The sequence below is a fragment of the Macadamia integrifolia genome, chromosome 7 (genome assembly GCF_013358625.1).
Source record: "Macadamia integrifolia cultivar HAES 741 chromosome 7, SCU_Mint_v3, whole genome shotgun sequence".
NCBI lineage: Eukaryota > Viridiplantae > Streptophyta > Magnoliopsida > Proteales > Proteaceae > Macadamia > Macadamia integrifolia.
This window is the reverse complement of record NC_056563.1, coordinates 32,932,136-32,946,771: the sequence shown is the minus strand read 5'-3', so window position 1 is coordinate 32,946,771 and position 14,636 is coordinate 32,932,136. Positions and strand designations below refer to the sequence as shown.

The window sequence follows — 14,636 nt, the reverse complement described above, 5'->3', positions numbered from 1 at the left end:
AGGGTAAAGGGTCGAGGGTCTTGAAAGGACTTAGGTGTGGAGTGAGATGGTGATGCAGGTGGGTGAGGCCTGAAACTCTGCCTCACTCTGGGGGCAGTACCTGTAGTGTGAATTCAAAGCAGGGATGGCCCATTTTGCTCCTGTCTGCTTCTTAATCCCATTCCAAACCCAACCCCCACCGACCTCCTCGTTCTCTCTCTTTCTTATCATTAATCTCTTCTTCACAATTTATCTGTTTCATTCTCGAGACTCTACGCTACCTACCCTCCCTTCTACTGGTCTTCCAATTCGTCCTTCTTTTCCCTTTCTCATTGTGTTGCGGTTCTCATTCTGTTGGATTCCGATGGAAGACGAAGGAGAGTGGGTTTTAGTTCGTCGCACCACCGACATAGATTCGTGGAGGCCAAGCTTGGATTTGGAGGAGAATGGCGACGCCGATCCTCTCAAAGTTCGCTTCTCTGGGCCCGCTACGCATTGGACTGATGCTTGCCCCATCGGAAATGGGCACCTTGGCGCAATGGTCTGGGGTGGCGTCCCCTCGGAGACTTTGCAGCTCAATGGTAAGTGGTACTAAACCATATTCTCGTTCTTTCCCTGTTACTTGACAAACAAAGCTACGCCCTCTCTCTCTGCGCCTATGTTTTTCTTTTCCCACCAAATGTGGCATTTTTGTTTATGACTACTCGAAATGCCTATTCAGAGATTAGTTCACGTCTTAGTTTGATTCAATGTTTGAGCTTAATTCGTCGTTTCGTACGTTCATGGGTTTGAGCCTTTGAGGTCTCTTCAATTCCGAGCGTTCATTTCATGGGTTTTACTGGCTATATTATCTATGTTACCGGTATTGGTTTTGCAGCCAAGATCATGCTACACTTGTACTTTATAAAATATAATAGTAGAAGAAACGATATTCTTCTTGAAATTTATGAACTTGAAATGAGAGAATTTGGATGAGAACTGGGGAATACAAATATAATATATGCTCTTTCTCTCTCTCTAGTTTTATTTGATTTGCAAGCGAGGCTGATGGTTTATTGATTCAATTATTTCTGTAGATGATACACTTTGGACTGGGGTGCCGGGTAACTATACCAACCCTGACGCTCCAAAAGCACTATCGCAGGTCAGAGAACTAGTCGACAAAGGTTTATATCCTGAAGCTACTGAAGCAGGATTCAAGTTGTCTGATGCTCCGTCCGATGTATGATTCTTTTTGTTGTGGTTAAACTTGTGGATGGATCTTTACATTCTGTTTCTCTGTGTATGTAGTTGATGTGATATCACAACTCTTATGGCTATCATTTGTGGAACTGCCTGCTAAAGATTAAAAGTCTTAGTAAAGGATGGGGAATTAAAAAAAAAAAAGGGGGGGGGGGGGAACTAGGTACCCTATAGAGTGATTTGATTATATATGAATTGGGTTATCCTATTTGTTTCAACAGGAGGGTGTCCTGATGCCAGAAACAGGGGTGTCCGCTCAAGGCCTAATTTTTGCAGGAATAATGTGTATAGAATTGTATAAAATTCACCAGATTCCTTTGTCTTTGAAATATAAGGAGTTGATCTGATGAATAATACAGTATATGTTACTTTTCTTACTTCATGTGAGTTTGAAATTTGGGCAACAGATTGCTGTGTGGGATGGAACCCCATGCCTAGCCAATGGGGGCACGAGAGGGGGTGCTGCACAGTTCTCACCATGGAGCCACATGTCAGGGAGGAGAGAGTGTATGTATTAGGGATTCCCACACCACCAGTGTGGGGATCATTTTCCCTTGAAAATATAGATATGTTAACTGGACAAAAATTTAATTTTACACTTTGTTGTTGTATCGATCGACTGTCAACTTTTCTTACTTAAATTATTATATTTACTTATATCTTCATTTCTGTCTTTACTGATTGAGCATGGTGATAGTCATGATATGTGCATGAACATCATAACGGTGGCATGCAATTATCTTTTCCATTAGGGGAGAGGTTACCCCATAATTTAATGACTCTTGCTTCCCAGAGATGTATATGAGAATGAACATTGTGATCAATTAGTTCAAGATTTTTTTTCTTTATTTCTTCAAAAAGTTGTTTGGTGTCTGAACCAGTTTAAAACTGGAGTTGGTGGACAATTGCAGAAACTGAGCTTCAAGTGTCATGGTTACTTTTATCCAGCATCTTATGTATTAACATTTCTCTGTGATGTGAAGGTTTACCAGCCCCTAGGTGATATCAAGCTAGACTTTGATGATTCCCATGTTGCATATGATGTAGAGACATACCAGAGAGAGCTTGATTTGGATACTGCAACGGTAAAGGTGAAGTATGCTGTGGGTGATGTGGAATTCACAAGGGAACATTATGCTTCATTTCCCCATCAGGTGATTGCAACAAAAATTTCTGCAAGCAAGTCAGGGCATCTGTCCTTTACAGTGTCCCTAGATAGCAAATTACATCACAGTTCACATGTAAATGGAAAGAATCAGATAAAAATGGAAGGAAGTTGTCCTGGTAAAAGGGTCCCACCAAAAGTGCAAGCAAATGATGATCCAAAAGGAATTCAGTTTTCTGCAGTTCTTGATTTGCAGATTAGTGATGGTATGGGAGTAATCCAGGTTGTGGATGATAGGAAATTGAAGGTTGAAGGCTCAGATTGGGCTATTTTGCTTCTGGTGGCTTCGTCTTCATTTAATGGGCCATTCACCAAGCCTTCGGAATCTAAAAAGGATCCTAATGTAGAGGCTCTCAATACAATGGCTTCAATTAAAAAGATCTCCTACTCTGACCTTTATGCACACCATTTGGATGATTATCAACAACTTTTTCACCGTGTCTCTCTGCAGCTTTCAAAAAGCTCCAAGAATGTAATAGGAGATCAGTGTAATGGGATGAAGAAGCTATGCTCTTCAAATAGTGATTTTTATGCCAGTAGAATTGGCAACAATACAGTGTCAACTGCTGAAAGGGTGAAATCCTTCCAAGCAGATGAGGATCCTTCATTAGTAGAGCTTCTATTCCAGTATGGTCGGTATTTGCTTATCTCTTCTTCAAGGCCTGGAACTCAGGTATCAAACCTACAGGGGATATGGAACAAGGATGTGGAGCCAGCATGGGAGTATGTTCTCTAAATGCTTATACCGCCATCTGTGTATCTGAATATGCTTGGAATGTTTTGTCATTTTAATTGTTGCGTAGTATCCTACTTGGGTGAATGATGGATTTTGAATATATAATGCTGTTGAGTTTCTCTCTCTCTCTCTCTCTCTCTCTCTCTCTCTCTCTAGGGTGTACTGAAATGATTTTCCATTTTTAAGATGTGCGCTTCAGACCCTGCAATTACAGGGAGATCAAATTTCTGGAATGATTTGGATTGTCCACATGTGCTGTGACTTGTCAATGTTGTAACCATGACCCACCTTATCTTGCATTTTCCTCTATAAATGAGAATGATTGCATTTTCAAAGGATCACTTAAAAATATGGGCTCTTAAAATTGTTGAATTTTTTAAAGCAAATGAGGCATGAAGAATTTGTTGCTTTGTGTATGGAAGAGTGTTATATCACTGAAACTTGCCACATGGAATGGGGGTGTCCTGAGGAACATGCCGATGTATTTTTGCCGCCGGCTTAGCTCTCATGTGTCGAGATTCCCTCAAAAAGACATTCCTTTTCTGTTTTGTTTCAATCTGGAAATCTGATTTGTAAGTAAAAATTCTTCTGCACCTAACAAAATGAAAATCAAATTAATGCAAAGATAATCCTCATAATAATAATTAAAAAAAAAAAAAAAAGATCTACATATAATACGACGAGGGAAATTTATCTTTCCTTAATTGCATCAGTGAGGAACATTTTGTAGTAACACACATGAAATCGAATGGATACTGGATAGATGCATTTTTGGTATCTGGACTGTAAGAGAAAATCATTTTGTAGTCTTACTAACCCTAGTTCTCTAGTTTGGATCTCAGTGGGATCAATGTCAGATTCAGATTTCAGTTTTTATTTGGCTAATTCAGGTTGACTTTGCATCAAAACTATGGATGTGGATGGATCCTTAGCCCATGGTGTATACAAGGATGCAAATGACACGAAGTATTTAGATCCAGTCCATCTTTGGTCCATTTGGATCTTGTTTCGTATATATATTTACTGCTATTTGTCTGAGGTTTATGTGGATCAACCAATGCATATTTAGATCTGGGACTCTATACAACATACACTCTAAACAATGTGTATGTTGGATAACCATTTCTTTAGATTTTCCTCTTTCATACCATTAACATCGATCGTTATGGGTGGCAATTCTCGGATGGGAATGTTATCAGATTTGGCCTGTTGCTGGGCTTGGGCCTTGAGCTGAGAGATGTATTGACCATTTACTTAAAGCATAAACCTGCCAAGTTGCTTGATTGCCCAATTAAGATTTTACTGTAATAAATGATATTTCAATGAAACTAAGCCAAATTATTATTTTTATACGTTTTAATTTCTTATGAGGGGCCCCCAAACCCCTGGGCATATACCAATGGGCTGGGCATGGACATTCTACATTCTGCCTATTTAATAATAGGTTGGTTCTGGCTGGCCAATGGCCGAAGAAACCTTTGCTAACCCTCAAAATCCTCCTGATTGCCATCCCTATTGACAACCTTCATTGCAAGATCGAATCATCTCAATGTACTAGTATTCTAATTATATCAACAATTGGTACCACGCATTCTATTTTCTGTGCTCATTTTTCCATTCTTATTTTTGCCCAGCACCTTAAAGAACCAGCATAGTCGAACTATTGTAGCTCGGTACACAAATATGATTTGTGTGTGAGTTTTTGTGTTCAGGGTTCATACTAATTGGGATGAGGGTTGTTTGAGTTAAGATGTGATGTTTTGTATTGCAACCTTCACTCATAAACCCAACAGGACTTAGTACACATCCTTTCCTTAAAGATCTTACCTTCTCTGTATTGATATTCACTTTGTTGCATTGATGCTTCATGTGTTGTGGAAGGGTGAAAAATCATAATACTTCTATCTTCACATTTGATTTGTTTGGTTTCTTTTTCTTGCTTCTCTGTTTACATATACAATTGCAAATTTTGTGCATTTTATGGTATATTCCGGGAATGAAATCTTTCCTGCCGCTGGCCAGGGGGGGGGTGGTGGGAGAGCAATCTGATAATTTTCCTGTTTCTTTTTTCAGTGCTGCTCCTCACTTGAATATCAATCTTCAAATGAATTACTGGCCTGCTCTTACTTGCAACCTAAGAGAATGCCAAGAGCCCTTGTTTGATTACATTTCTTCACTATCAATCAATGGGAGTAAAACAGCACGAGTAAGATTCTCTTTCATATTCCAGTTTGTTTATAATTCATGCGGTTTAATGAACACCATCTCCATTTTCATTTACTTCTGTAATATTGTTTAATTTAGGAGTCTAAATTTGCTTCCATAAGTTTTTCCAAGTTCAATTCATAACAAAGAAGTTCATAACATGTAACAAGTCAAAGTTGTAAGGGTTTAAGCCAAGGTTCAAGGTATCAGGTTTCGACCTTTGGGGAGACCTAAATTTTGATCGAAACCTGGGAAATTCCAAGGAAACCAGGGAATTTTTCTCGGTTTGGTGGAAACTTAGGTTTCGACCCCAAAACAATGTTTTTTTTTTTGCATGATTTTTTGTGTACATCCTATTTTAGACATTTCTAGCACATTCACATCATTAGTTTCATAAAAAAAACCACATAAAGTCATACTTGTGTGGTAAACCAATGGTTCCGTAATCATTACGTTGAGTTGTTGACTGAAATATGTTGTAGGTAAATGCATTTTCAAAAGTAGAAAAAAAAAATTCGGCCACCGTGAATGCGTAGATCGGGTCCTCCTAAGTAACATATAAAAAATTTACATAATTCTACTCTATTTACAAGTATATTCTATAAAAAAAAATGATTTTTGGGGAAGTTGGGACTTACCTTTTTGGTCCAAGCTATCTTTCTTATGTAGATGAAGCAATAATCACCCTTAGATTCAACTTTGTTAAGAAAAAAATGGAAATATCCACTGTTTCCCCAAGTTTCCCACTCCCAGGAGAAAAAACTAAGAAGAGAGGGTCAAATTCTGCTAAAGAAGGCTTGGTTTTCTTTTCAAACTTACTTATATAGGACCTGGTTCAACCGAGAGGATCGAACTAGTTGCTTGTCGAATTTGTTCGAAACATGTCGAAACATGGTTGAAACCTGTAACTTTTAAAAGTCACAGGACATCGTTTCGACCTCTGGCCCTCTAGGGATATGGTCGAAACTTTGCAGGTTTCGATCGAGTTCTCGAACCATGGTTTAAGCAGCGAACTGTTAAGTGCTCTATTGCTTGAATGTAATAAAACTGATATAAGATTTTTTTTCAAGGCATTCCTAAAGAATTCAAATTATTCTCCCACTTAGTGAGGACCGTGTAATCTTTTTTTTTTGGTGAATAATATAATTCATTACCAAAGGAGAAGAAAATACATAGAAAACCCCCCAAGAAAGAGGGGGGGGGGGAAGAGGAAGGGACAGGACCATGTAATCTTTCAAGCCCAAAAGATGTAATTTGGAATCTGTGTCATCCTGTATTTATTTGTGGTTGCATCCAAAGTTACCAACACAGATTTAGGTTGTAAGAAGCTGAGGAAAAACATGGCTTGAAATCAAAGTAGTTTGAATTTTAGGAAAGAATCTTTTCCCTCTTTATGGTGACTTCTTTGGTGTAGGAGATTGTTCTCTTCTTTCACATCTTTCTCTACTTCTGCGTTCAAATGTTGTTAAGACTTGATTTCTTGTCCATTACATTGACAGATCAACTATGAAACAAGTGGTTGGGTCACACATCAAGTGTCAGATATATGGGTAAAAACATCACCAGATCGTGGTGACCCTGTGTGGGCCCTGTGGCCCATGGGTGGAGCATGGCTTTGTACCCATCTTTGGGAGCATTATACTTTCACCATGGACAAAGTAAGATTAGCTATTTTCTTGAATATATCTTTCTTTTTTATGATTTGATTAAGTGAATCTGCCCCTATAAGTACTAAAGATTATTTTTGTCAGATTTTTATTTTTATATTTTATATTTTATTTTTTGTGTGTTTATTTAGGTGCATTCAGATTGCTTGTATTGTGAAGTCTTAGTTTGCATGTACTTGTGGGATTCTTTTTTAATAGCTGGTTGCAGTTAGAAGTAATCTTGATACATTCCGAACTGTCAGAATTGCCAGATCACCCTTCCACATGGCAAAACTAGCTGTGCCCTTGCCGAAAACTGTTTGGATGTGCCAGATCAGAGAATCTTTTGGCCATAAGAATGTCCCCAGATACTGTGGATTGACAGAATAATTTGCTTATGTAGCCAACATGAAGTAATTGGGAGGAGGCTTTGTTCATTTGGGTTATACATTTGATGTCTCTAGGTTCTTGGTATTTTTTTTTTGGACAAGTTGAAAGAAGTAGGATTGTTTGTGTATTCAGAATGAATATTGCCTTTTAGTCCAAAATGGTCCAATCTATAGTGCCTATGCATATAATATTAATTTAACATAGTTTTGTTTTATTGATATCTCAATGCTGTGTGCTTTACTTTCTGCATATTTAGGGTTTCTTAAAAGACAAAGCATATCCCTTGCTGGAAGGGTGTGCATCTTTTTTGTTGGATTGGTTGATTGAAGGCCGTGGAGGATTTCTAGAAACAAACCCATCAACTTCTCCGGAGCATAGATTCATTGCTCCTGATGGTAAACTTGCAAGTGTGAGCTATTCATCGACTATGGACATGGCAATCATAAGGGAGATTTTCTCTGCAGTTATTTCTGCTGCCCAGGTATTTGTTTAAAATAGTAACTCATGTTTTGCTTGACTAGAAGATCCTACTTTATCTCTTGATATCTGCTTTATTCATATTAATTATGCAACAAAGTTGAATTTCTTTTGAACAGGTTTTGGGGAGGAGTGAGGATGATTTGGTTCAAAGAATTCAAACCTCACAACCCAAGCTTTACCCAACAAAAATCGCTAGAGATGGTTCCATCATGGAATGGGTAAATATAAAAGCTTGAATGGGATTATTATATTGTTGTCACTGTTATCACCATTGTCGTCATCATTATTTGTTTTTTCTTGCTTGCAGCATTTTATGGATGGTCAAACTGAATATGTAAAAGTAACTGCCTTCGCTATGCTGGTCTAATTAATCCTACATTTCTATGTATAAAACAGGCAGAAGATTTCCAGGATCCAGAGGTGACTCATCGGCATCTCTCACATCTTTTTGGCCTGTTTCCAGGCCACACAATAACTATTGAGAAAACTCCAGACCTATGCAAAGCTGCTGATTACACACTATATAAAAGAGGTCTGTTTAAAAGAAAATCTGAATTGAGTTTCTTTTTATTCCAGCATATGTCATCTGAATGCACACACGAAAGTAATGTGCACAGTTTGGGGGAGGGGTTTGGCCTTTTCTGTGTATCCTTTCAGTAGTCTCACCTGGAGATATCTACGGGAAAAAGTGTTCTACATTTAACTGGAAGACCCTGATACACTGTCTGACACAGCACCCCTTATAAGCTAAACTTTGGAAACAGTCACACAACGATAAGCAACTCTTCAGCAGTAGAAGCATAGTCTTAAACATTAACTTTTATTTTTGTACAGAAAAAACTGCCACCCAACCTCTCCCCAAAAAATACCATGTTGGAAGATTTCATCCTGGGTCTCCACTATCAATTGCTGGAGACTACCACCAGGCCAATGGTGGTACCTTTTAAGAAGTACTAACTTGCTAGTTTAGAAGCTCTATATATTCATAGTTGCTTGTGGGAAGTACAAAAAGATCAAACAGTTATTCTGTGGGAAAATATCAAATGACAAACACTAATACCTACAATATAGTAGACATCTTGTCCATTTATTAGTCAAATGGAAAAATACTTAAATAGGTGGTTGCATCGTATAAACTTCCTGGCTCTATGCACAATTAAATGTAATAAAGATGCATATCCTTTGTGACTATGTCTGAGAAATGTCAACAGGTGTTGGCATGTGGAAAAGTTATAGGGAGCAGTCCCATCTCTCAAAAGGCATGCACAAATCTTATGTCAAGTACCATAGAAACCATAACTATGTTTTTCTTGAATAGGGGAGGATGGCCCAGGATGGTCAACTACATGGAAGATTGCTCTGTGGGCCCGTCTTCACAATAGTGAACATGCATACCGGATGGTCAAGCATTTGTTTGTCTTGGTGGACCCTGATCATGAAAGCAACTTTGAAGGGGGGCTTTATAGTAACTTGTTCACTGCACACCCTCCGTTCCAGATTGATGCCAATTTCGGGTAAGAAACATCCTCTGCTTGTACATATAGAATGAATGTATACTGTTAGCAAGTTGGATGAACTGCAACTTTTTTCTAGTCATTTACAGTGATAGTGACTCTTATGCCAGATTTGCTGCAGCAGTAGCAGAAATGCTTGTTCAGAGCACAGAAAAGGACTTGTACTTCCTTCCTGCTCTTCCAAGGGATAAATGGGCAAGTGGTTGTGTGAAAGGCTTGAAGGCCCGTGGTGGTATTACAGTTAATATCTGCTGGAAAGAGGGAGAACTTCATGAAGCCGGTATTTGGTCAAAGGATCTTAATCCTGTTAGAAGGCTACATTATAATGGAGCTGTTGTTGCTGCTAGAATATCTTCTGGCAATGTCTACACATTCAACAGAGGGCTAAAATGTGTGAAGATGCATCCTCTCTCTGAAGCAGCAGTTATTTAAGAATTACGAGGTTGAGTGAATTGTGGGAAGGGCTTTGATTTTTCAAGTCCCCTCTGTGAAGAAGCACTTTCAGGAGCGGCGTGGGCTTTTGAGTCCATTGAATTGCGAAGAGCGTTTGTTTTCCTTTCTAGTTAGAGTACCAAAGTTTTTTTATGCCCTGATTTTTCTCTCTACTGAGTACCTATGTAAGTTGTCAACATTTATGGATCAGGATAGTTCTAGTTCTACATGTTGGATTTATTTCAATTTGTTAAACAGTAGGCTATAATTCACCATTTCACCCTTATGTATGTAACAATTCCCCCCTGTCAATGGGGTGGATAAATGGTTCAGAAAAATGGTATTTTAATTTTTGGAAATGATATTTTCATCTCACAGGTGCATCAAGTTCCATCAACTCCCAAGGAAATAACTCCTATTGGAATCGAAGGACAGCAACCTAATGTAGTATTGGGTTTCTTACTTTTCTATGTTTCATCCGTCTGATGAGGCATAGTTGAAGACCTTTGTGGGGGACAAAGGTATGGGAATTGCTTGACGATGCTTACTCTGGGTGAAGACAGAGGGGGAAGTAGAGAGGCATGGATTGTGGAAGTTTGGTGGGTGATCTTTAATGGCTTTCTGTGAGATGCTAATGGAGATTTCGTGTCACAGTGGGATCACACAAGCCAAACCCTTCAATTTTATTAGCACCAATGAGTGGCAACTACTCTAGGTAGACTGCATCTGCATTTATGGATAAATGGGTTCTCTCCCCTCCTCGAGTGGCGCTCCTCTGCAGGATGGCAAGGCATTCAGCGCACATCTAAAGGCTGGGAGCCCTTAGGTGTGCACCCGTGTGCTAGGGTGCATACTCAGGTTTTTCCAATCATTGAATGTATGTTAGACGTTGTCAAGTGCTGGAGTGGAGAGGTCCCTTTTGTTAGATCTATTTAGGGTTTCACACCAGACCTTAATTAGTTCTTATATAGACAACTAGAACACGATATCAATTAAAACATAAATAATTAGATCAAAACATAGATGATTGATTTGTACCTTTCACCTAGCATGTTGAAGACAATCAACGTCGATCACTCTCAATTTCCCATAGCCCCTTAGACCTCCTTTCATAATAGGTTGAGCCATCATATCCCTAAACTTGAGAGTGAACCGAATCACTTCATTCAACTTGATTCTCACCCATTTAATCCATCTGAATAATTAATTAAGCCCATAAATCCAACACCTCTCCCCCTTTTGTGATACATGTCTCTGTTTAAATTCTTACTACTTTCTTTTTCAATAACAATATTGTATTGTTGGCGTATGATGTCTTGTATTCCGTCGCAGTTTAATCCAGGGAGTACTGGTGCAGCACCTAGACAGGCAGAATGATGGTCCCGCTAGCCGGTTAGCGGGTCGTGGGGGTTGCAAGGGGGCAGGAGGCCCCCTGCTATGTAGGGGGTGTAGGGGGGCGCAGCCCCCTGCTCGATTTTTTTATTTGAGGGCAATTGTAGTTTAATCCGGATTAGGGTTTTTTTTGCTATATATTTGTAGCGAGGGTTTTTTTCTCTGTAATGCAAGCAATACTGAGAGGTGAGAGGACGAGCGCTATAACCCTATTCTCCATTGATAGTGAAGCAGAATCTCATCTCACCGGGGACATAGGCAACCTTGCCGAACCTCATAAAATCCGTGTGTATTGTTTGTTTTGTTTTTCCATTATCTTTTGCATCGTTTTAGGGTTGCGTTTCTACAAATTGGTATCAAAGCTCTAGGTTTCCGTTTTCTAGGGGTTACTATCACGATGGCAGGGAAGGGATCGAATGTCAAGTATGACATCGAGAGGTTTAATGGAAAGAACAATTTCACCCTCTGGTGTCAAAGGATGAAGGATCTTCTGATACAGCAGGGTTTGGCGAAAACGTTGTTGGGGAAGTCGAAGAAACCTGCAAAAGTTACTGACGAAGATTGGGAAGAGATGGAAGAAAATGCGGTAAGTGTTATTCGATTAAATCTTTCTGATGATGCCCTACAATATGTTGTGGGCATCGAATCTGCACCGCAGTTATGGGCGAAACTTAAAAGCATCTACATGACGAAGTCCTTAAAGAACAAGTTGTTCGTGAAGAAGCAATTGTATTCTCTACAGATGGAGGAAGGTACGGATCTATTAGAGCATCTTAACATGTTCAATCAGATCATCAGTAAACTTGCAAACCTGGAGGTTAAGATCGAGGATGAAGACAAGGCGTTACTATTGCTGTCGTCGCTCCCAGAATCATATGATCACCTAATAACGACTCTCTTGTATGGGAAGGAGACCCTTGAGATGGATGAAGTCGCAGCTGCCCTCATGTCCAATGATACAAGGAAGAAGGCCAGTAGTACGAAATCTCAAGGAGAAGGTTTTTTCGAAGGTGACAAGGAGTAGGAAAGAGGGAGATCAAATCAGAAGGGATCTGGGAAGAGTCGATCGAAATCAAAAGGAGCAAAGACAAATGTCTCTTGTTACTATTTCAAGAAGGAAGGTCATCTGAAGAGAGAGTGCTTGAAGAGAAAGGCGGACTTAAAGAAGAAAGGTGTAGATAAGACATCTGAGGAAGCTAGCATGGCTGACAGTTCAGATGGAGATGATGGAGATGTACTCTCTATATCATCAGGTAAGAATCAACCTTCTGATTCTTGGATTTTAGATTCTGGATGTTCATATCACATGTGTCCACATAAGGATTGGCTTGACACATATCAACCATATAATGGTGGGTCTGTCCTAATGGGGAATGATGCCGTATGCAAGACCATTGGGATAGGCACTATCAAAATCAATATGTTTGATAAAATAGTAAGAACCTTAGCAGATGTGAGACATGTACCAAAATTAACGAAAAACTTAATATCTTTGGGGGCACTTGACTCAAATGGCTACAAGTACATAGCAGAAGGTGGAGTTCTCAAAGTTATTAAGGGTGTAATGGTTGTCATGAAGGGACAACTAGCAGGAAACCTATACAGACTCATAGGGAGCACAGTTATAGGTGGAACATCTATGACTACAGATTCAGTATTTGATACAGATGATACCTATCTGTGGCATATGCGGTTAGGGCATATGGGAGAAAGAGGATTGATGGAGCTTCATAAAAGGAAAATGTTGAAGGGAGTAAAAACTTGTAAACTGAACTTCTGTAAGTATTGTGTGTTCGGAAAACAGTGCGAGGTTAGTTTCAAAACTACAAAACATAAAAGTAAATGGGTGCTTGATTATGTACACAACGATGTATGGGGTCCTTCAACAATAAAATCTAAAGGTGGGGCAGAATACTTTGTGACCTTTGTTGATGATTACTCAAGGAAAGTCTGGATCTACTTCATGAAGAATAAAAGTGAGGTGTTCACTAAATTTAAGGAATGGAAGGCTGAGGTAGAAAGGAAGACAGGAAAGAAAATTAAATACTTGAGAACAGATAATAGAGGAGAGTACACATACAAGTCGTTTCTAGAATTGTGCAAAGCTGAAGGGATTACACGTCACTTCACGGTTCCAAAGACACCACAACAAAATGGTGTAGCTGAAAGGATGAATAGAACACTTCTAAAAAGAGCTCGGAGTATGAGGCTGAATGCAGGGTTGAGCAAGAGATTTTGGGCAGAAGCAGTGAACATGGCATGTTTCCTCATCAATAGGTCTCCATCAAAGGTGATTGATTGTAAAATTCCTGAAGAGGTATGGACAGGAAAACCAGTAGATTATTCTATTCTAAAAATATTTGGTTGTCCAGCCTATGCGCATGTTGAGAGTGAGCAGCGTTCCAAGTTAGACTCAAAGTCTAAGCAATGTATCTTTCTTGGTTTTAAGAAAGGTGTAAAGGGATTCAAGTTGTGGGATCCAAGTTCACAGATTGTTGTGGTTAGTAGAGACGTTGTGTTTGATGAGTCTCATATAGTGAGGTCAAATTACAATTCACAAGCAGTTGATGAAAATAAAGAAGGTTCTACTGTGCAGGTGGAGTTAGGTGAGTTAGAAACAACAAGAGAGAATGAGTTATCAAGTGACTTACCAGGACAACAGGAAACAGTAGAAGTTTCCTATACTGTGGCAAAGGGTAAAGGGAAGCGTACTCACAAAGCACCTATGAGATACGGGTTTGAAGACATAGTTGCCTATGCCCTCACTGTAGGTACAGGTGATCCATCTTCCTACCATGATGCTTTGAGTGATGCACAACATGATAAATGGATGACAACTATGATGGAGGAAATGGAATCTCTACAGAAAAACAAGACTTGGGAGATTGTGGAAAAACCTAAGGGAAGAAAAATCATTGGGTGTAAATGGATTTTTCGTAAGAAAGTGGCAGCATCTGAGAAGGAGCGTGAAATGTATAAGGGAAGACTTGTAGCCAAGGGCTATGCACAGAAAGAGGGGATAGACTACAATGAAATATTCTCTCCGGTAGTGAAACACACTTCGATAAGGGTATTACTTGCTTTGGTGGCCATGTATGATTTAGAGCTTGAACAACTTGATGTGAAAACTACATTTCTTCATGGTGACTTGGAAGAACAGATTTACATGGAGCAACCTGAAGGTTTCAAGGTGTAGGAAAAGGAAGACCATGTTTGTTTGCTTAAGAGGTTGCTTTATGGCCTTAAGCAATCTCCTAGGCAGTGGTACAAGCGCTTTGATTCCCACATGATGAAGATTGACTACAAAAGAAGTGAGTATGATAGTTGTGTTTATTATAAAGTATCAAGTGATAATTCCATTATTTTGTTGATGCTTTATGTTGATGACATGCTCATTGCTGCAAAGAACAAAATGATATAGTCTCTTTGAAGTCTTTGTTGAGTGCTGAATTTGA

General features: G+C 39.2%; 1 protein-coding gene across 1 annotated transcript; it reads left to right on the top strand.

Annotated features, from left to right (window-relative positions):
• Positions 1 to 10,148, top strand: LOC122084350 (alpha-L-fucosidase 2). The gene is made up of 10 exons (XM_042652524.1): positions 1 to 560; positions 1,056 to 1,201; positions 2,205 to 3,109; positions 5,196 to 5,328; positions 6,827 to 6,985; positions 7,620 to 7,844; positions 7,960 to 8,061; positions 8,240 to 8,375; positions 9,162 to 9,357; positions 9,468 to 10,148. The coding sequence occupies exons 1-10, from the start codon at positions 125 to 127 to the stop codon at positions 9,787 to 9,789; spliced, it is 2,760 nt and encodes a 919-aa protein (XP_042508458.1). The 5' UTR covers positions 1 to 124; the 3' UTR covers positions 9,790 to 10,148.
• The last annotated feature ends 4,488 nt before the right edge of the window (positions 10,149 to 14,636 follow it).